At 68.3% G+C, this 19,202-nt stretch overlaps 1 protein-coding gene across 1 annotated transcript; it reads right to left on the reverse strand.

Moving 5' to 3' along the window:
• Nucleotides 1–453: 453 nt before the first annotated feature.
• PHLDB1 (pleckstrin homology like domain family B member 1) lies at nt 454–17,341 on the reverse strand. Its single transcript, XM_074162304.1, has 26 exons — nt 17,285–17,341; nt 16,032–16,148; nt 15,535–15,658; nt 15,292–15,462; nt 13,341–13,466; nt 10,972–12,074; nt 10,011–10,253; nt 9,796–9,933; nt 9,568–9,705; nt 7,751–7,879; nt 6,538–6,693; nt 6,342–6,452; nt 6,098–6,187; nt 5,464–5,586; nt 4,570–4,707; nt 3,914–4,072; nt 3,364–3,531; nt 3,007–3,123; nt 2,801–2,894; nt 2,594–2,638; nt 1,902–2,193; nt 1,702–1,792; nt 1,475–1,621; nt 1,140–1,359; nt 955–1,040; nt 454–721 (listed from the first exon to the last, which is right to left on the reverse strand). The coding sequence occupies exons 1-26, from the start codon at nt 17,339–17,341 to the stop codon at nt 581–583; spliced, it is 4,524 nt and encodes a 1,507-aa protein (XP_074018405.1). The 3' UTR covers nt 454–580.
• Between the last annotated feature and the right edge of the window lie 1,861 nt (nt 17,342–19,202).

Here is a 19,202-nt window from a genome sequence, read left to right on the forward strand (position 1 = left end):
TCCCATTGGGCCACGTCAGGAGGAGCCGGAAGCGGGCACGACGGGAGCTGCGGTCCCATTGGCTGCGGGGCGGGGCAATCGAGGGGGTGGGGGTGGTGTGCGCATAACGTCAGACGTACGCGTGCGTGCGCACGCAACGGGACGGCAACAGAGCCACGTGCGGCCCCGCCTCCTACGCGCGCGCGCGACACCTGGCGGCGGCGAAGAGACGTGTGCACCGGACCCCGCCCCTTCACGACTCCGCCTCTGACCACTCAGTCCCCGCCCCTTTTGAGTCAGCTCTGCCCCTGACCCCGCCCCTTCTGAGCCCCGGGCCCGCCCGGACTCTGGCCCCGCCCCCCCGCCTCTGCCCTGGGCCTGCTCCTCCCCCCTCCCCCCGCAGGGGCGTGGCCGATCGCACCTCACCCCTCCCCCCGCCCCTCCCCCCCACCCCCGATCGTGTCACACCCTGATACGTTTCCAATAAATTTTTTGTTTTCAAAAAGTCAACATAAAAAAGAGACAAGCCAATCCGCCCCGGGGGTAGGGGTGTCTCCGGGGTGGGTGGCGCTGGTGGCTGCGGGGTGCGCTGCACCCCCCCTCAGTTCATGAACTGGGTGTAGCCCTCGGCCCCGGTGACGATGACGTCCATCCAGATGCGCATGGCCTCGGCCGAGGGTGCCACCATGTAGTAGAGGCGGTCGTGGGTCTTGACGCAGAAGGTGAGCGCGGGGTTGGGGCTCTGGGGGAGGGGGGAGGGAGGAGGAAGAGGAGGGGGTCAGTGATGTCATGTATGTCCCCCCCTCCACCTGCGTCCTGCCCTTGGCACCCCGGGATTGGCGACCATGGACCACGCTGGGAGCATCCCCAGCACTGACTGCCCCCTGCACACACAGTGGAGGGTGATGGGGGGGACAGGAATGCTGGGGGGGGGTCCCAGTGCGCCCCATGGCAGCAGCAGTGCCCCGCTCTCACCTTGGCCGCACTGCGGAGGTGGTCATAATAAACCTCCTCGATGGCTTGGAAGTAGATGACGCCCTTCAGCTTCGTCTCGTGTTTATCTGCCCGAGGGAAGGAACCGGTGATGACCATGAGGCTGGGGGAGCGAGGGGACAGGGAGGGGGCAGTGGGACATGGCATGGGGCAGCGCAGGGACTCACCCACGTAGTAGGAAAGGGTGCGCTTCATGCGGTCGAAGACGAACCAGCGCTTCTTCCAAGACTTGATCTTGCCGCCCATCTTGACCAGGTAGCCCTTGCACATCTTCTCTGTCAGGATGAGGTGGTAGCAGGTGTCCACGCTGTGCCCCGAGGACTCGATGTGCAGCCGCAGGTCGAAATCCTCCTTGCGGATGGGGAGGTACCGGGTCAGGGGACGCGCCTGGAAAAGCAATGCAGCCCTGCAAAGCCCGTAGGGACGCCGGTGGGGACGCCGGTGGGGAGCTACGTCCACCTCACGGGTCAGGCTGCGATGGGGGACCCTGCGCACCCCACACCTGGGAGAAGTGCTTCTCCCGCAGCTTGACCTCCTTCTCCACCAGCTTCTGCCGCCGTGCTGTCTCGTCCTGCAGCCGCCGTTCCAGCTGCTCCCGGCGCCGGCGCTCGTCCTCCAGCGCCTGCCGCCGCAGCTCCATCTCCCGCTCCTGCTGGCATGCACCAGCGTCAGCCCCGGTGACGGGGGACCCGCTGCCCGGCCGAGCTGCCCCCCGGTGCCCCCACTCACCCGGGACTCCATCAGCCGTGACTTCTCTGCATGCGCCTCCTTCAGCATCTTCTCCATCTCCTCAATCTTCCCTGCGTCCATCACACTGGCACTACGAGACAGCGGCGGGAGATGCCATCCCGGTGGGAAGGACTGTGGGCCAGCGCCGTGGCCAGCAAAGCGGGCTGGCCCTCGGCCGGGGGAGCTGGTCCCAGGGCTACCTGGAGATGTTGTCAGGCGAGCAGGCGGAGTTGTTTCCGGTGGAGATGCTTGTCTCCATGCTGTCCGAGCTCTCCAGGCTGAGCGTGTCGTACGCGTGGTCCAGCTCTTCAGGCCGGGGCCCGGCGCCGTGGGGCCGGTGGTGGTGGAGGATGGAGTGATGGACGAGTGGGGGAAAGGCGGTGGGGAAGGGAGGCTGCCCGTGCAGGGCTTCCCACTGGGACTGAGCCTCGGCCGCCGCCTTCTGCTTCAGCTCCGCCAGTCGCCGCTTTTGCTCCTCAATCACCTGCTGACCTGCGCCACGGGGAGAAGATAACGATGATGGCAGAGCATGCCACGCTCAGAGCCAAAGCATGGCGGGTGAGGGGACAGCACAGGCAGAAGACGCCGCAGGCGCTGCTGGAGCCAGGGTGGGATGGTGGGAGCCACTGTCCCAACTCCCCGGTGCGCACGGCAAGCAGCATCCCCCTGGGGAAGGAGGAGGAGGTCCGGGCAGGCAAGGGGGACATGCGCCGGGCTGGGCAAAGCATTAGCGCGTCAGGAACGCAGAGGGTTGTCCCTAAGCAGATGCCGAGAGGGACCTGGGGTCCTGGGCTGGTCATGCTCCTCCTACGCGTGGCAGAAGGTGCCAGCAAACTGCCATGCTGCTGCCTCTGGGCCGCTCTAGGCACTCCCAGCCACCCCCCGTCTCTACCTGGTGGATCGCCCGGCTGCGAGGGCTCTGCTGGGAGCGGCTCGGCTGGAGACGCACCGTCGGGGTCGGGAGGGAGAGAGGGGGGGAAGCGAGAGACCGTGAGAGAGGCACCGCGTCCCGCCGGAGCACCACCGCCACCTCCACGGCCCGCGTGGCAGCGGGGGAAGCGTCCCCCAGAGCCCCACCGCCCGCGGAGCCGGAGCTCACCCTTCTGCTGCAGGGCCAGCTGGCGCTTGGTCTCGATGTCCTGCAGCGTGGCCGCCAGGTTGCGGGGGAGGCTGCCCGCCGGGCTGGGGGGGCCCTGGGCAGGACGGCAGGCGGTCAGCAGCAGGGACAGGGACAGGGGGTGGCACTGGGCGCCCGAGAACTGTGCCTGGGGACGCGCGATGCCCGGCTCCCCCCGGCAGCCGTACCTTGGGTGAGGGGCTGCGTCCCAGCACAGAAAGGTTGAGCTGCGAGGAGGAGGGGGTCCCGCTCTTCATCCGAGGGGTAAGGGCACCAGCGTCGTCCTCCGTTTTGGCACGATAGACCTGGGAACAGAGAGAGGGAGGTGAGAGGGGCAATGGGGGGGCTGCAGAAGCCGTCAGTGGAGCTGAGCATCTCCTCCCAGACCCTGCCCCAGTGTCGGTGCCATCTTGGCAGGGGTGCAGCGAGGGGAGGCAGCAGCTGCCGGCCGTGGGTCTGCTCTGCCCCTGCCCCTGCGGTGCCCGGCAGGAAGGTCCCTGCGCTGCCCTGAAGCCTGAGCCCCAGCGGCTCGGAGCCGAGATTACCTGGAGAGGCTTGTGAGAGGAGTGAGCTTTAGCTGGAAGCGGAGGAGGGGAGGAAGGAGGAGAGAGAGAGGAGGAGGAGGTCTCAAAGCCACCCATGGCCTCCTGGTACCACTTCTCTAAATCGAGAGCTGGGGGCCACGCAGAGACCCCTGGCAGCTGCTGCTCCATCTGGAGAGAGACGCAGCGTGAGAGAAGAGGGAGGGCAAAACACGGCCAGAGAGACAGACGCACAGAGATAGAGAGGTTGGAGCATCCCTGCCTGGATCTGCACCCCCAGAACGGGACCCCTGGGGACCCCTTATACCCCCTGGCTGAGTCCTGGCAGCTCCGGGACCCCCCTGCTGCTCACAGGGCCGGTGAGAGCCGATGGAAGCACCGGGACGGCACAGAGACCCCCTGCCCCACACCACGGCGGGCAGTGAAGCAGCAGCAGAGCAGCGAGGGGTCTGCGGGCGGGTGAGAGCATCATCCGCGGCTCAGCCCTTCCCGTCCATCCCCATCACCACCCAAGGAGAGCGCAGGGGCAGAGGGAGGGAAACGGGGCACAAACCTCTGCAAAGATGGAGGGAGAAGAGAGATACGGAAGAGGAGGAGAAGGAGGAACGGCGCAGCCTGAGGATGAAGGAGCCGGCGGGGCACAGCCCAGCGGGGAAGCGGCAGGAGCACGGGGGCCGCCCAGGATGCCCGAGAGCTGCTCAACGGTCACGTACTGGGCAGAGAGAAGCAGATTAAACTGGGAGAAGAGGCTCTGAGCAAGGGCAAGCAGGCACAGGGCAACGAGCAGCCCCCAAAGGAGGGTGCCACGTCCCCAGGAAGGGAAAGGGGTGGTGCCCACCACCTCGGTGACAGGCACTGGGTCAGGTCCCCCGCCTGCTCTGCATCCTCCCCGCCTGCGACTGGTGGCCAAGACAGGCAAAGGGCCACCCTCCTGCCCCTCTGGGCATCCACTCGGCTCCCCAGCCCCACTGCCGCCGCCCCAGAGGGCAAAGCCCATCTGGAGCCGGTGAGAAGCACTCCCTGGCAATGAGATCTGGCAGTCCCAGCCTCTGCTCCCTGCTCAGCTGCAGCCAGACGAGTCCCCCAGCCCGAGAGAGAGGGGGTCTCCGAGCACCGGGGCAGGCGGGGAGGCCGCTGCAGCATCCTCGCAACCCGGGATGGGGCAGGCAACCCCCGGGAGCAAACCCGAGGACGCTCTGGAGCGGGTACCTCGTCGGCTGCGGGAGGGACAGCAAGCAAGAAAGAGCGCTGAGCGGCAGCGGGGGCAGCAGCGGAAGCTTTAGTGTCCGGGCTGGGGCCGGGCGCATTGCGGCAGAACCTGAAAACGTCAGACAGCCTCATGTACTCCTAGAAATCCACGGCGGAGGAGAAGGAGGAGAGTTAGACCCTGTGCTGGCACCACGGCGCTGACCGCAAAGCGGGAGCGAGTCTCCCTGCACCCCGGCCCTTTCCTGCCTCGCTGCCCCTGCTCCCTGCCCGCAGCCGCTGCAGCGCATGGCACCGTGCCGGGAGCGGGGTGCCCAAGCCAGGCTGGGGGTCCCAGCATCCTGCTCCACGCCTGCCTTCGGCGCAGCTTCACTGGGGAGGGGGGGTGCTGCAGCTGCCCTGCCAAGGCCCTGCTGTTCCCATCACCCACATCTCGGGGTCACCCAGGGTCCCCAGCCACAAGCCCTCCCCAGTGCGACAGCTTGAGCTGCTCCGAGACAGCTTAAAATCCACTTCCTTTCTGAACCAAACACGCTAAAACTGGGGATTTGCTCTTTTTTTTGGGAAGCCAGGCTAGCAGGACCCTGAAGGCTGCTGTCAGGAGGTGCCTGGCCAGTGGGCGAGGGGGAAGCACAGGGATGCCTGTGCCACAGGGTGAAAACCGAGGGGGGCAGTGGGAGCCGGGGTGCCTGGCAAGCTCAGGAGAGCACCCGAAATGGGGGGCTGAGCGTTAACGGGCACAGCTGCCGCAGATCGAACTGCCAAACGCCTGGCCATGCCGTCTCGGCGTGTGCCCTGGGGATGCCCTGACAGCTGGGTTAGTTCGCGCAAGGGGTCTGGCGGCTGCTGGGGTGAGGAGGGGGCAAGTGAGCAAGCACGTGCAGTTAGTCCCGTTACCTCGTGTGCCTTGGGGCAGGAGCGGGCGGCAGGAGAAGCTAAGGAGGTGGCCACTGCGGGCAGGGGGCTCAGGGGCTTAGTTCCCTCCAACAGCTCATAAGGCTCTGAGATATGGAGGGTCTCCTGTTGGGAGGGCAAAGACCACGTGGGCAAGGCGGGCACAGGCAGCGCAGCGGCAGCAGCAGGAGCTCCACTGTGGGCAGAGGCGAGGGCACTCTGCCATCCTGCACCAAGACACCCCACGCCTGCTCTGGGTAATGACGGGACCCCAGGCAGTGCCTATCCCAGGGGCTCTGCAGCCACACCAAGCCATTCTCTGGTGGCTACTCTCAGCTCTCGCTGAGCCACTGGCTAAAGCCCAGACTCTCTGGGGCTCCCGCAGCACCTCAGCAGTCCAGAAGGGCGATGCTGCTGCTCCCCAGCCCAGCTCCTTCCCTTTCCCTCCCTCCCTGGTGACAGTCTCTGCACCCCACAGAGGGGCTCTGAGCACCTGGCTCCATCCAGAAGGCGCTTGGAGCACAGGAGCCACCACAGGACAGAGCTTGCGATGCACCAGGCTCATCCCCGCTGGTGACAGTGGCTCAGGGCGGCAGCAGAGCAGCCCTAGGAACCATCCCCCCCTCTCCCCACTTACCTCTCTGAGAGCCGAGGACATTTTGGGGAAGGTCCTGCCACCTGTGACCAGTTGGTATCGCCGCTCCAGAGACACGAGTTTCTCCTTCTCCTGAGCAGGGAGCGAGGGCAAGAGCAGAGGCAGAGGATGGTTATGGCACCCCATGGCCAGCCCCTCAGTCTCACCCCAACTGTCAGCACAGGAGCCAGCGTGACCTTGTCCCCAGGGTTGGGGAGCACACATCGACCCCCGTTGGCCGCGTTACCTTCTGCAGGAGCTGCAGGACGCCGTTCCTCTCCCTGCCCAGCCGCTCAACCTCCTGCGTGCTCTGCAGCCGCATCTGGGCAGCCTGGGCGTCCAGCACGGCCACCCGCTCCTGGGGAGGGGGCAGTGGGGTGAGCCAGCCGCTGGTGAGCCCAGGCAGGGGGCTCAGCCAGACCCACTGCCCCCTGCACCCCTACCTTCCTGCGGGCGATGCTGCGGTGGCACTCGGCCCGGCTCTGCAGGAGCTGCTGGCCCCGCGTCTCCCGCTCCTCCTCGAGGCGGCTCTCCCGCTCCAGCTGCTGGAACTCCAGGTCCTCAAACAGCTTGGCCTCCGTCTCCAGCACCTCCGCCTCCTTCGGGCACAGAAGGGGACGGTGGGTCACTCCCCTGCCTGGCCACCTCCACATCCCACAGGGGGGTCTCCTGCAGCGAAGCCTCCTGCCGTGCCCTTGCATCCCGCTGCTGACCGGGAATGGGAACTGTGGCAAAGCCCGTCCCCAGTGCCCTGTGCAGGCGGCTTTCCCTCCTGCTCAGCACCAGCAACTGACACCCTCTGCCCGGCTGGAGAAGGCGATGGAGGCACCGGGCACCGGCCAGGTCAGAGCCGTCACCCCCCTGAGATGAGGGGTTCGCCACAGATGGGCTTCACCAGCCCTTGGAGACGAGCTGCGCCCATCGAACCACGTCCAGGCAGCAAAACGCCACATGGTGGCATCACCACTACCACGCAGACCCGTGTCACCACAGCCCCCACGGACCAGCACTGCACCAGAGAAATACCCCACGGACCAGCACTGCACCAGAGAAATACCGGCACATCCTCCCAGCACCGGCAGCACTCAGCTCGGGGTGCGCCGGTGCCGCCCCGGCAGCACCGCACTGCACTCCCCGCAGGGACGCGTTCCACCCTGCGCCGGAGGCACATGGTGGCCAGCGAGGGCTCCTGCGCACCAGGACCACCCCATCGCCGCCCCTGGCCACCACACGCCATCGGTCCCTGCCCTGGCCGGCTGCAGGACAGTGGGTTTGTCCGCACGGCAAGGCCGGGCAAGTGCCGGCCACGGGCTGGGGAAGGTCGGCCACCACCGGAAAATACCAGATTCTGGGAAAAAATGCTGTGGCCCAGTGGTAATGTAAACTGACGGCAACGTGTAAATAAACGCTAGCAGGAAATAGCTGAAACCAGCCCCAGGAGGAGCCGGGGGTCCCCCGGGCTCCCCACTCCTCTGCGGGGCAGCATCCGGGCCCGGGCGAGCGGCAAGCTTACCAGGACGGCGGTGCCCGGTGCCAGCCACCTCCATCCCGGGCGTGAGGCTCCCACTGCGGCCCCGGGTGGCGGGGAAGAGCCGGCCTAAGCTGGAGCGGAGGGAGGTGGGCCATGGTCCGGGAGGGGTGGGGGGAGACACTGACCCTTCGCATCTGCTCCCGCAACTGCTCCCGCAGTGACTCGGGGCACTTATCAAGGTGGCTCCTCGACTCATGGTAAAGCGCCCGCAGTTGCTCTAGCTCCTTCCTTTCAGCATCAACCTTTGCCTTTTCCTGAATCGGGGGAGAATGAGACAAAGGGGAAAAAAAAAAAAAAAAAAAAGAAAAAAAAAGGAAAAGGGAAAAAAAAAAAAAGAAAAAAAAAGGAAAAAGGAAAAAAAAGAGAGAGAGAGAAAACACACTTCTCAAATGCAAGCCATGCAGAAGCTGCAGAGTTAGAGAGAGGCTCAGCTGGAAAAAAGAGGGGGCGGAGCATCACTGGCATCTAATGGGGGCTCGAGAGAGCAACAGCTGCGGGGACCCCAGCTGGGGGTGTTAGAGGGGTTACGGCCAGCCCTTGCCTCAGCCCCGCGCCCCCGTGCTCAAAACCCACTGACGGGCAGCAAAATATGGGTGCTGACAGCAGGGATAAAGCCATCCCCATCCTGCAAACGGCTGCACCCCCTGAACCACCACTAACTAGCTGTGTTAATTGATGCTCCCCATCTGGGATGCTGCCAGTTAAGCACAGTAGGTCCCATACATGGGCTGGGGGTCCACGGGCCACCCCATCCATCGAGGGAGGGGATCGCCCACAGGACGGCAGTGACAACAGGGGACAGGGGCACAACCCTGCTGCCGGTGACACTGGGGCAGAGCAGAGACAAGCCCTGGCCCCAGGGGGAGACATGGGGGGACACAGAAAGGGACATGAGGGGACACGCCGGGGAGGGGACGGGGCTGGCATGGATGGGCGCCCCGGGAGCGGGGCTGCAGGGATGTCAGAGTGATGACAGACTGCAGAGCAGGCCTCGTTAGTACAATTAGTGCAGGCGGGTTAGGAAAGAGGGGGGTTAGGCCAGCAGCGAGGTGGGGAGGGGGATTTCCCTGTGCTCCTCTCCTGGCTCTGCTCCATGCCTGCAAAGGGCTGGAAGAACAAAACCACAACAAAAACCCAAAATGCCATGGGGGCATGGCTGGCAGGCGCTGATGGCAGCTCTGCCCAGCCACGGGCAACCAAACAGCCCAGGCACCTCCGGCCACGGGGCCAGCCAGATCCCAGGGACACTGGCACTGCATCACGGCAGCCCAGAGCCACAGCAGGACCCCGGCCTTGGGCAGCAGCTCGCCCACCACGGAGCAGCTCGCCCAGGACCGTGCCACACTACCCACAAGGCTGCAGGATGGCTGGCAACCAGCAGCCGGGACGAGCGTGCCACATGCCACGGCACAGGTGCCCTCGGCATGGCGGGCAGATCACAGCAGCAACTGCACCAAAGACAACTCCAGGGGAAGGGGCTGGGACCCCTCCTCAGCCACTGAGCCAAGTGAAACACCCACAGCGACTTCCCGGCCACCTCCAGTGAGCCAAACGCAACGGCGGTGGCCACCATCATGCATAAAGACACCCCAAGGGGCAGCAGATCAGGGGGACTCACCCCAAGACACAGCCCCCTGGCAAGGGGTCGGTGCTGCCCATCTGGGAAAGCCCCGCGCACAAGAACCCCCTGCAAGACCCTGACGGCGCAATGGACGGACAGCAGCCAAAAGGTAGTCTGAGCATCATCCCTGCCCTCCTCCAGCAGGGCTGGGGACCAGTCCCAGGCAGAGGGACAGACAGACAGACCCCCACAACACGAACCCAGAGGGGATCCTCCTTGACACTTCCGCGGAGCCTGAAGACAGGAGAACATGTCCGCAGGGGAACACCGCAGCACCGGGGTGGGCACGGCACCACCAGGGAGCCCTGTCCCGGGACTCACCTTGTCCCGCTCCCTGCGGATGCTGGCATCCAGGCCGACGAGCTTCTCCTGCAGCTGCTGCGCTGCCTCCTGCTCCTGCCGCAGCCGTGCCGCCTCCGCCTCCCGCTCGCCCTGCAGCAGTGCCCGCTCCATCTCCGCCTGCGCGGGCACGGCAGGTCAGCACAGCCGCCCCAGCTCGTGGCGATGGCGACAAGCCGCAGGGACCGGTGGGACACCCCATCCCCTCACCTCTCGCGATGTCTCCTGCAGCTGCTGCTCCAGCTCCTTGAGGCGGCCCTTCAGCTGGTCCAGGCGGCCAAGGACGAGGGTGCGCTCCTCCTCCAGCCGCTGTGCTTCCTTGGACCGGGGACCTGCCAGCTCCTCGTGCTGCGGAGAGGGTAGGTTGGCATGGTGAGGTGCAGCATGGCACGGCACAACACAACACGGCACGGGCGTCCCCTCACCTCATGGTGGGTGCTCTCAGTGCTGCTGCACTCCTCCTTCAGGTTCTCCTCATCCGACCGCTCCAGGCTCTCCCTCTGCCGCAGCTCCTTGGTGGCATGGCCTGGAGCCACGGCACCCCTGGGCGCCCGTCGGCCAGCATCCGCCTCGCTGGCCAGCAGCCGCTGCACATCACCCGCCTCGGCACTGTCCGTCCTGGTGTACTCAGCACAGAGGTTCAGGATGGTCTCCAGGCGCTGCCGCTCCTGCAGGGAAGAACAGTCAGCCCAGTGCCCGTCCCGGCACACGCCGCCGGCAGAGCCCGCCGGGCCCCGTGCCGATGGTGGGCACTGGGACGTGGGGTCACCTGCAAGCTGGGACAGGCTGGGGACACTGCAAAGCCCGACACAGTCCTGACCCCCCGCTGGAGCCAGGCAGGCACGGAGCTGGAGACGGGCTAATTACAGGCAGCCGCCGAGCACTGCCACTATTTCCAGGCAGTGACTCAGGCCGCCTGCGCCGGGCGTTGAGTCAGGGCTGAGCCAACGGCTCTGGCCACACAGCCCCGGCCCCGGCAGAAGGACGGGGCCAACCCCACCCAGGCAGCTGCCGCCTCTATAAAAACTCTGTCCCCCCTAAATATAGATGCGGTGCCCACAACACCACAGCACCGATGCCGGCAGACACAGCTCCGGTGGGGCTGGGCGAGACATGGATGGTTTGGCAAAGCCGGGGGCACCGTGGTTCCAGCTGTGCCCACCCTGCGGGTGTCTCTGGGCTCTGTGAGCTGGGGGTTTGTGCCCCCACAGAGCTGCTGTGTACTGAGGGCCGCTCCTGGACGTAATCCCCCCCGGATAATCCGGCAGCCTGGCAGCTGCGGCAAATCCCCGAGAGCCGAGGGCGAGGGCTTAAAGCAGCAAAAGCTGAAAGGCATTTACAAAGGGGGGGATCCCACCCTCGAACCTCCAGCCCCCCAGGGCTCACCAGGCGCTCCATCTCCTGCTCCCGCACACGCTCCTGCCGCTGCCGCCGGTGGTACTCCAGCAGCTCGTCCTCGTTGTCACTGATCTCCGTGATGCTGTTCTTGCGCTCCCGTGGCCCCACCAGCGGCCGTGGGTCCCCCAAGGGCTTCCTGGGGGTGCGGGGGCTCTGCCGGGGGGAGGGCACGGCCACGGAGCCCAGCCCGTATGCCGGGCTCAGGCAGGTGCCGAAGCTAGGGCGGCGCGGAGGGGTCTCTGCTGGCAGCGGGGGCGAGGGGCTGCTGGAGCCCCTCAGCTCCTCCAGACCCTTGCGCCTGGCGCGGGGGCTGCCAGGCACCTCCCTGCCCAGCCGGGGCTGTGGGGAGGGGGTGTCGGGGGCCACCCGGGGGCTGGCAGCCCGTCGCGACATGGAGGGGCTCATGGGGGGCAGCTCCCGCATGCTCTCCATGTTCCTGCGGGCCACCCGGGGGCTCTCGGGGGGCTGCATCCGGGGCTCCAGGACTGCCTTGTTGGGGGGCTGCCGGCTGGGGGCCAGGGGGTCACGGAAGGGGCTGGGGGGCCGCTCCTGCAGAGCCCCCCGTGGCCGTGGCATTGGCCTGGGGGTCAGCCGGGGGCTGCCTGCCCGGTGGTCTCCGAGGCTCTCAGCTGGCCAAGGCTCGCCAGGACCCACCCCGGGCGGGGGGGGCGGGCGCTGGGGGGGCGGCTGCACAGCATGGTTGTAGCTGGAGGAGCGGAGTGGGACGAGGGGGGGCACAGCCGGCCCCTGCTCCTGGCTGCTGGGCGAGGGGCTGGTGTAGCTGCCGCTGCTGGCCGGGGAGGAGAGTGGGGAGAAGGTGGGGGAGGCGTTCTCGTAGCTGGAGCCCCCGGAGGTGGCCCCGGGGCTGGCCGGAGGGGACAGGAGGCAGCGGCCACCCCCGTTCACCATGGGGGAGAGGGGGGACCGGCCGCGGGCGGGGGTCTTCTTGCCAGCAGGGACCGCTGGCTCCTCCAGCGCCAGTGAGTCCATGATGTCCTGCAGGTCCTTCTCGATGGAGCTGACGAGGGAGTTGTGGCTGGGAGAGCTGCGCTCGGCCGGCTGCCGGCTACCGTTCACCAGGGCCTCAGGCTCTGCAGGGAGACAGGGGAGCAAGCGTCAGTGTGGCCGGACCCCCCCATATCCCCCTGTCCCACAGGGCTGCCTGGCATCACCCCTCTGCGCAGCCAGCGCTGCGCCCCAGCCCCTCTCCCCACTGCCCCGAGCTGCCTGCGCCCCACAGCCACTGTTTCCCGCGGCGGGGAGGAGTCTGGCATCCCGGCATCCCGCCGGCCCCATCACCAGGGAGACAGAAACCCGATAAGGCAGCCCAGCTGCCCGCTGCCGACATCTCCGTGCTCCCCCGGCCCCACTCCCCTGAGGAGCAGCCGCCCGTGCCACCCATTGCTGGTCCCCGGCACCCCCTCGGCACCCCAGCAAGGGGGGCAGAGATATGATGGCTAAAAACACAAACCCGCGGCACGCCTGGACCCACCGCCATGTTGCCCACAGCCTCGCTGTGCCCCCTGCCCAGGCCACCCCGTCCTCCTGATGTGCCTGTCACTCAGGGAACGAGCTAATAGCAGCAGGCGCGGAGCCTGGCCAGGATGGCATGCCACCCAGGCTGCGTCACCCCCTGGCACCCCGCGGCGGCCAGCAGCACCCAGAGGGACAAGCCGCAGCCCGGCCCATGCCATCCTGCCCACTCCAGCAGGGCAGCGGCCGTGGGATGCTCGGCCATGACAGGATGCTCCACGGACACGGCACCTCCCCACGTCCCTCCTCCCGTCCCCCAGCTGCCTTCCCGACACACACGTGGCACCAGGCGGCTGCCAAGCTCCACTCGCCGTGCCAGGGTGTGCCAGCTGGGGCAGGAGATGGGCTGCCCGCCCAGGGACTGCTGCCGGGGGCTCGGACATGGCCGACCATGGTGCAGGCGCTCGTCCCGTCGGCAGACACAGCAAGATAAGTGGCTGGCGAGATGGAGGAGCGCAGCAGGGAAACGGCCTTGGCAGCCTCCACATGGCCGCCCCGGCACGTCAACACCCGCCCCACGGCAGCCGGGGGGGCCCACACATCCCGCATCCCCGGCATGGACCGGCGGGTGCCGGCTCTGCCATGGCCAGGCTGGGCAGAGGCAGGAGCCGAGGCTCGCTGCCCTCACAATTACCCCCTTCCGAGGCGATATTAATCATTAACGAACACCGGTGCAGCTGCCGTGCCGAGCCAACGGCTGGCACATCTGTGGCCGAGCGCGGCAACCCGGGGTGGGAGAGCATCACGCTGGGGGGGCTGCCGGCATGGGACAGGGAGCACCCGGCACCCTCACCGCCCCGCTGGGACCAGGGGGAGTCACCTACTTGCTGGCAGCCCGTAGAGAGCCGCTGGGCTCTGTCCCCCTGCCGGGATCATGCTCTTCATCCACTTGGCCTCGGCAGGGTGGTTGAAGCGGAGGAAGGTGGCCTGGCCCAGGCAGATGGTGCACCCTGGGGAGAGAGAGCAGGGGGCTCAGCCGTGGCACCCCAGCATTGCTGGGGAGCGGGGAGGGGGCAGCCAGGCACTGCCCGCCCCTGCCAGGCATCCCCAGGAGGGGAGCAGGCTCCTGCCGTCAGCAGAGGCTTAGGGGGAGGCTGCAATCCAGGTCACCCCCCGCCGGTGCAGGCAGCGCGTGGCAGGCGTAGGCACAGCTGGGGTCCCCGCCGGGGGCCACGCTGCCGCTGGGGACCTGGCCGTGCTCCAGGGCCTGCGCCGCCGCCAGCTGCAGACAAGACAGCTCCTGTCCCCGGCCGCAAAGCGCCTTTTCTTGGCCCAAAGCAGCAGCTCTCTCGGGGGAAGGCTGCCGAGCCCAGGGGTGGCAGGCGGCTGGGGCAGGGGAGCCGGGCTCCAGGGCTGCCTGCTCTGGGGCTGCCCGTGGTGCCGGGGAGCCATGTGCCAGCATCGGGGAGCACGGGGCGGCTGGAAGGCTGGGTGCCACAGACACACCCCACTTTGAAGCTCCTGCCAGGACCCGGGGAGCGGCTCGCTCCGCACCGTCATCCCCAGCCCAAAATCCCTGGCCGGAGGGAACGTGTTTTGGGAGCAGCCGGTAGCCCAGGCCGGCGGCGGGGGGAGCGAGAGGCCGTAGGGACGAGCCGCCATCACCACCGCGGGAGCCTGGCACCCTGGCCCGAGGCGGGAAGGGGCACCCCACAGCACCCCGGCTCGGTGGCCGTCCCTCCCGCCAGCCCAGCCACCCCTCCGCCTCGGGGCATCACTGACCCACGGAGCCGGGCATTGCCGCGGCAAAGCGGGGTGCCCCCACCCCACGCCCCGAGCGTCGGGCACCCCACGCCCGCTGTAACCGGGCACGGAGGGCTACCCTGCCCCGCGGCGTCCCTGCCCGCTCGCCCTGCGGCCACCCAGGCAGGGGAGGGGGGGCTCGGCTGACCCCCGCCCGCACCCCCCTGCCAGACCTTGGCTCTCGCCCCCCGCCCTGGGGACCCCGCGGGTCGGTCTCACCGGCGCCGTCGCGCCCCTTCTCCGGCGGCCACGTGGCTCCATTGTCCCCCCGAGGGGACGCGGCGGCGGCGCCCACGCGGGGGGGTCCCCGCTCCCGGGGAGCGGCCGGGGGAGGCGCGGGGGGGCCGCGGGGCGGCCGCCGGGGGAGGGGGGGACACAAAGGGGTTTGGAACCCGCGGGGGGACGGGAAGCGCTCACCCCAGCCCACCCCACCGCGGACACGCGTGTGTCGCCCCCCCGGCCGCACTCACCGCCCGCCGCCGCCGCCGCGCCTGGGCAGCGCCGCGCACCGCCCCCGGGGAGGGGCGGCGGGCGGGGACGGGGGGGACGGGCCTCGCCCTGCCCCCGCCGCCCCCGCCGAGGGTCCTCCCCGGGACCCGCCGCACCGTCCGTGCGGGGAGAGGGGGGACCGTGGGGAGGGACACACGCTGCCCCCGGCGGGGGGGACAGTAGGGCCCGACGCCCTCCGCGGCGGGTCCCCGGCAGCGATGCCCTGGCGGAGCCGAGTTGTGCTCTGCCTCCATCTCCCCTTCCCGAACCTGCCTCAGCATCTCTGTCTGGGAAATGGGCGCAATGGCGGGGGCCAAACCCTGCCCAGCACCGCCCGGACTGGCTCTCTGTCCCCCCGTCTCACACTGCACAGCCCCGGGCACGCGGCAAAGCCAGTGCCCAAACGGTGCCAGCGTCCTGCACGTCCCCACCCCACAGCAAAGAGGCAGGAGCATCCCAGAGGGGACACGGAACTGCAGGATGGATCCGCAAACACCCCAACGCCTGACGGCACGACCCCGTAGGAGCCCAGAGCGTCCCTACCTTGGGTGAGGCGCGTGGGCCGCCGCAGCGGCACGCCGTCGATGGCGCAGGCATTGCCGCAGGGGTGCAGGGTGAGGGTCCCCCGCACGTTCTCGATGTAGCAGTGCTGGGGTGCCAGCCCAGGGCCCTGCAGGACGATGTCCCTCGCTGCCGTGCCAATGGTGGTCCTCCCTGTGGCAGAGAGGGCGGCTCAGCGTCCCTGGTCCGGGGTGACCGCGTGGACCCCCCCACAGCGGCACTCACCTTCCTCCAGGGGCAGGAGGGTGATGGCAGTGCTGAGCCGGCCGCTGCCCAGGCTCACCAAGTGCGGCTTCTCCGTCTGCACCTTCAGCCCCTTCCCTGTGTCGATCAGGTCCAGGGGGCTGTTCTGCAGGAGGAGAGGGCAGGGATGTTCACGGACCCTGGGCTGCTCCGGAACTGCGGCAGCACAGGTAGGGAGCGGTGCCCAGGCACAGCCACATGTGGCAGGACGCTCCGGCAGTGGGATGCCAGAGCTAGGGGCTCCCTCCTGTCCCCCCTCCTGTCCCCCGAGAAGATCCCAGAGGCTTGGGCTGTGTCTAAGAGGATCTGAGCTGCCAGGCTCTTTGCTCAATTGGCTTTGCCACCGATCCCCTAATAGGATTGGGGCGAGGAGAGGCCGGAGGGCAGCCTGGGGCAAGGCTGGGGGCAGAGGAGAAGGGGCTCCTGTGCAGACCCCTGTACCCACACAGGGCAGTGGTCCCGCAGCTCCACACGCTCACCTGGATGATGGTCTGGACTCGGCGGGTCGGGCTGGCAGGGGCCCTGCTGGCAGGGGCCCTGCTGGGTGCCTCCATGGTGCCCGCTCGGAGACGCCGGGTACTCTCAGGCACGGGCTGCTGCCGGGAGAGATGGAGGAGGTGGGCACAGGCAGCCATGCTGGGCACAGCTCTGCACATTCCTTCCGCACATCCCACGCCTCGACGGCCCTACCCCGCCCCAAACCCGCCTTTCCAGCAAAGGGACTCCCCTCCTGAGCTCTGGCCCTGCCATGTCGGCCCGAGGCCACCAAACATCTTCGCCCAGGGAAACCCATGCCAAGCGTCAGGCTGGGACACGATGCCAGAGGAGCTGGCATGCCGCCCTGGCTTCGGGGAGCCGCTGTAGGAAATGCATGCCCCAAACACCAAGAGCCACAGGCAGCTGGACCCCGGTGGCCACTAGTGGCTGAGGGCAGGCGAGCAGAGCATCCATCTGTGCCCAGCATCACCCACATGTGCCACGAGTGCCCGTCCCCAGCAGCTGGGCACGCACCTCCGATCCCACCGACCTGGGTGGTGGCAGCCCCTCGGGGTGCCCGAGCCCCGTGGCCGGTACACGCTGGGCTGGCAGAGCCGCCGCCACCGCTGCCACCCGCTGCTCTTCTGCAGGGACAGGAGGCAGCCGGGGGAGGAATGGTTTCCGTCACCCGGCGCTCACGCCACCGTCACAGCCCGGGATGCTCCGGGGTTACTAAATTTACCTTCTGCTGCTCCCCACGTCCCTCCCTTCCGCCCGGGCCCGGCCGAACGCAGCTTAACCCTTCCTGGGCAGGCGGGGGCAGCCGAAACAGGGAGTGCTCCCCTGTCCCCAATATGGACCCTGGTCCCAGGGCAGCCGGGGGCACCAGGAGGGGCCCGGCGCTCGGTTCCCTGCAGTATCACCCCACGGTCCCGCCAGCCCCAGCATCCTGTGGGGTGAGGACCCCTCTCCGGCTTGGCCAGCGCCCGGCTGGGCTGCGGGGGTGAGCAGGCGGCTATTACACACTGCGGAAAAAATGAAACGCTGGAAAACACCAGGCGTGGGATCCAGGGCTGGGACAGAGCCCAGGCGGCTCCATGCAACACCAGGGACGGCCGCCCCACGGCAAGAGCTCCGTGGGGACCGTGGCTGCCCTGCGTGGGATGGGGGCAACTAGGCTGGGGCAGGGGGAGCAGAGAGGCAGCACCCCAGGGAGCAGCTCCAGCTGAAGAGGGACCCCCCCACTTTCCCTTACCTGCCACCCGCTCCTAGCCCGGGCACCGAGCGGGACCCTCCGCGGCAGCGTCCCCATGTCCCCCGGAGGTGGCCACACTCTCCAGCACCCGCAGCCTGGCCGAGCCCCTGCTCCCAGGCCCCCCTCAGCCTCCGGGAAGGAGGAAAAGCCAGGAGGGGCTGGGCTCCTGGATAGGAAGGGAGCGGGGCCAGGGTGGGATCCTGCGCTGGCGTTAACCCCTTCCCATCACGGCTCTGCTTGGGGAGCATCGCAGAGGAGCATTGCGGCGGACCCCAGCCCTGCTGCTCGGGGAATGGGTACACCCTCCTGCTGCAGCCCCCACTCCACAGGCAGCCCATGGGCTGGGGGGAACCCCAGTGTCTGGCTGCTCCCCGACACCCACCCTGATGGCCCCTGGCCCCCTGGCATCGCCCCCCGCCCTGGCAGAGCCCCTCACCTGGCTCCTCACAGCCGTCCCTGGGGTCCCCAGCCGGCTCTGCTAGAGGAATGAGGGGCGGGAGCGTGGCCGGCCCGGCCGGCGCCCCACCGCTGGGGCAGACAAGGCAGTCTTTCTTCTCCCGCCGCCGCCTGCAGAACGCGCTGCTTGTTCCCGCCGTGGGAAGCGGCGAAAGCAGCAAATGCCAAGGGGTCGGGCTCGGTTACCGCCAAGCAGCCCACAGCCCCCGCGCCCCCCGCGCTCAGGGCTGCCCGCTCGGCCCCGGCCTCCCGCAGCACAAAAGCCCCTTTCTTCTCCCGGCGCAGGCAGAGACCTCACCTGGGAGGACGCCCAGCCCCGCCAACGCCGGACAGGCAGCACCGGGACATGCTGCCCCTTGGCCACCACACTCCCGGGGAGCCCCTGCACCCCACTGCCTGGGTGGGTAGGGGTGATGAGGGAGTCTGCTGCCCCCCACTGAAACCCAACCTGGGCATGGCACAACCTGCCTCACACCCCATCACCACAGCCAGGTGCCAGCAGCCAGACCCCGCAGCCACACCACGTGCCACTGGCCAGGGCACAAACGGGGCACGGCCGGCCAGCCCCTGCTGCCAAAGGGCCGCACTGGAGTACAGCCTGGCACAGTCCCTGCTGTGCCCCCTCCGCGCTGCCCGCCTTGCCCAGGGCAAGCACTTGGCATCCCATGGCATGGCCCTTCCTCCCCTCCAGTGGCCAAGTGAGTCAGGGGCGGAAGCTGGGGCGGCCCCACACAGCAACCGCAGCCTCCGTCCAACTTGGCCACCCGCTCGCTCCGCATCTGCTAACGCGCTTTAGGGCGCCCTCAGCCTTCCCACGCCCTGCGCCCTGGTAAACAACTGGCAGCGGGGAAGGGGGATCCGCCTCCAGCACCGAGCCAGAGGGGAGCAGGGACCCCGCTCCCAGCCCCACGCTGAGTGGGGGGACCCGGGCGGGGGGCAGCAGGGGCTGCATCCTGGTTGCTGGGACGACACGACGCTGCTGGCAATAACATCCCCGTAAATCAGCCGCCAGACAGCGCCGGCGGGAGCCGAGGAATCCCGGCCGCACCCGCTGATCTCAGCGCTCCCGCACCCCCGCAGCGCAGCTGCACCACGGCCCTGCCGTGGGGGTCTCCACGGCCTGCGGGACACCCACACCACGTGCTTGGGGCCGGGAGGGCACAAATCCTGCTTTCCTGCACCCAACGGCCCCCGAGATGGGCCAGCTCCGAGGGGTGGTGACGCCACACACAGTCCTGAAGCTCCAGCACTAAGCCCAGCGCCAGCATGAGCCTCCGGCCACCGCAGCACGGACAGGGAAACACCCTCCCCCGAGCAACAGGACCCCCCGTGAGGTCACAGCGATGGAGCTTTATTCCTCAAAGCCCCCTCGGAGCAAATGATGGCTCCTCACCTGCAGGCCCAACGATGGGCTGGGCTCACGGGGAACACCTGTGGCTCCTGCTAATGCTGGCCCAGGGAG

The sequence above is a fragment of the Numenius arquata genome, chromosome 22 (assembly GCF_964106895.1).
Source record: "Numenius arquata chromosome 22, bNumArq3.hap1.1, whole genome shotgun sequence".
In the NCBI taxonomy this organism is placed as follows: domain Eukaryota; kingdom Metazoa; phylum Chordata; class Aves; order Charadriiformes; family Scolopacidae; genus Numenius; species Numenius arquata.

Coding starts and splice junctions, on each gene's coding strand:
- PHLDB1 (XM_074162304.1), bottom strand. CDS start 17,341: ATGGGGACGCTGCCGCGGAGGGTCCCGCTCGGTGCCCGGGCTAGGAGC. Junction 10,254..10,971: donor AGCAGGAGATGGAGCGCCTG/GTGAGCCCTGGG, acceptor TCTTCCCTGCAG/GAGCGGCAGCGCCTGGAGAC. Junction 1,041..1,139: donor CACCCTTTCCTACTACGTGG/GTGAGTCCCTGC, acceptor TCCCTCGGGCAG/ATAAACACGAGACGAAGCTG.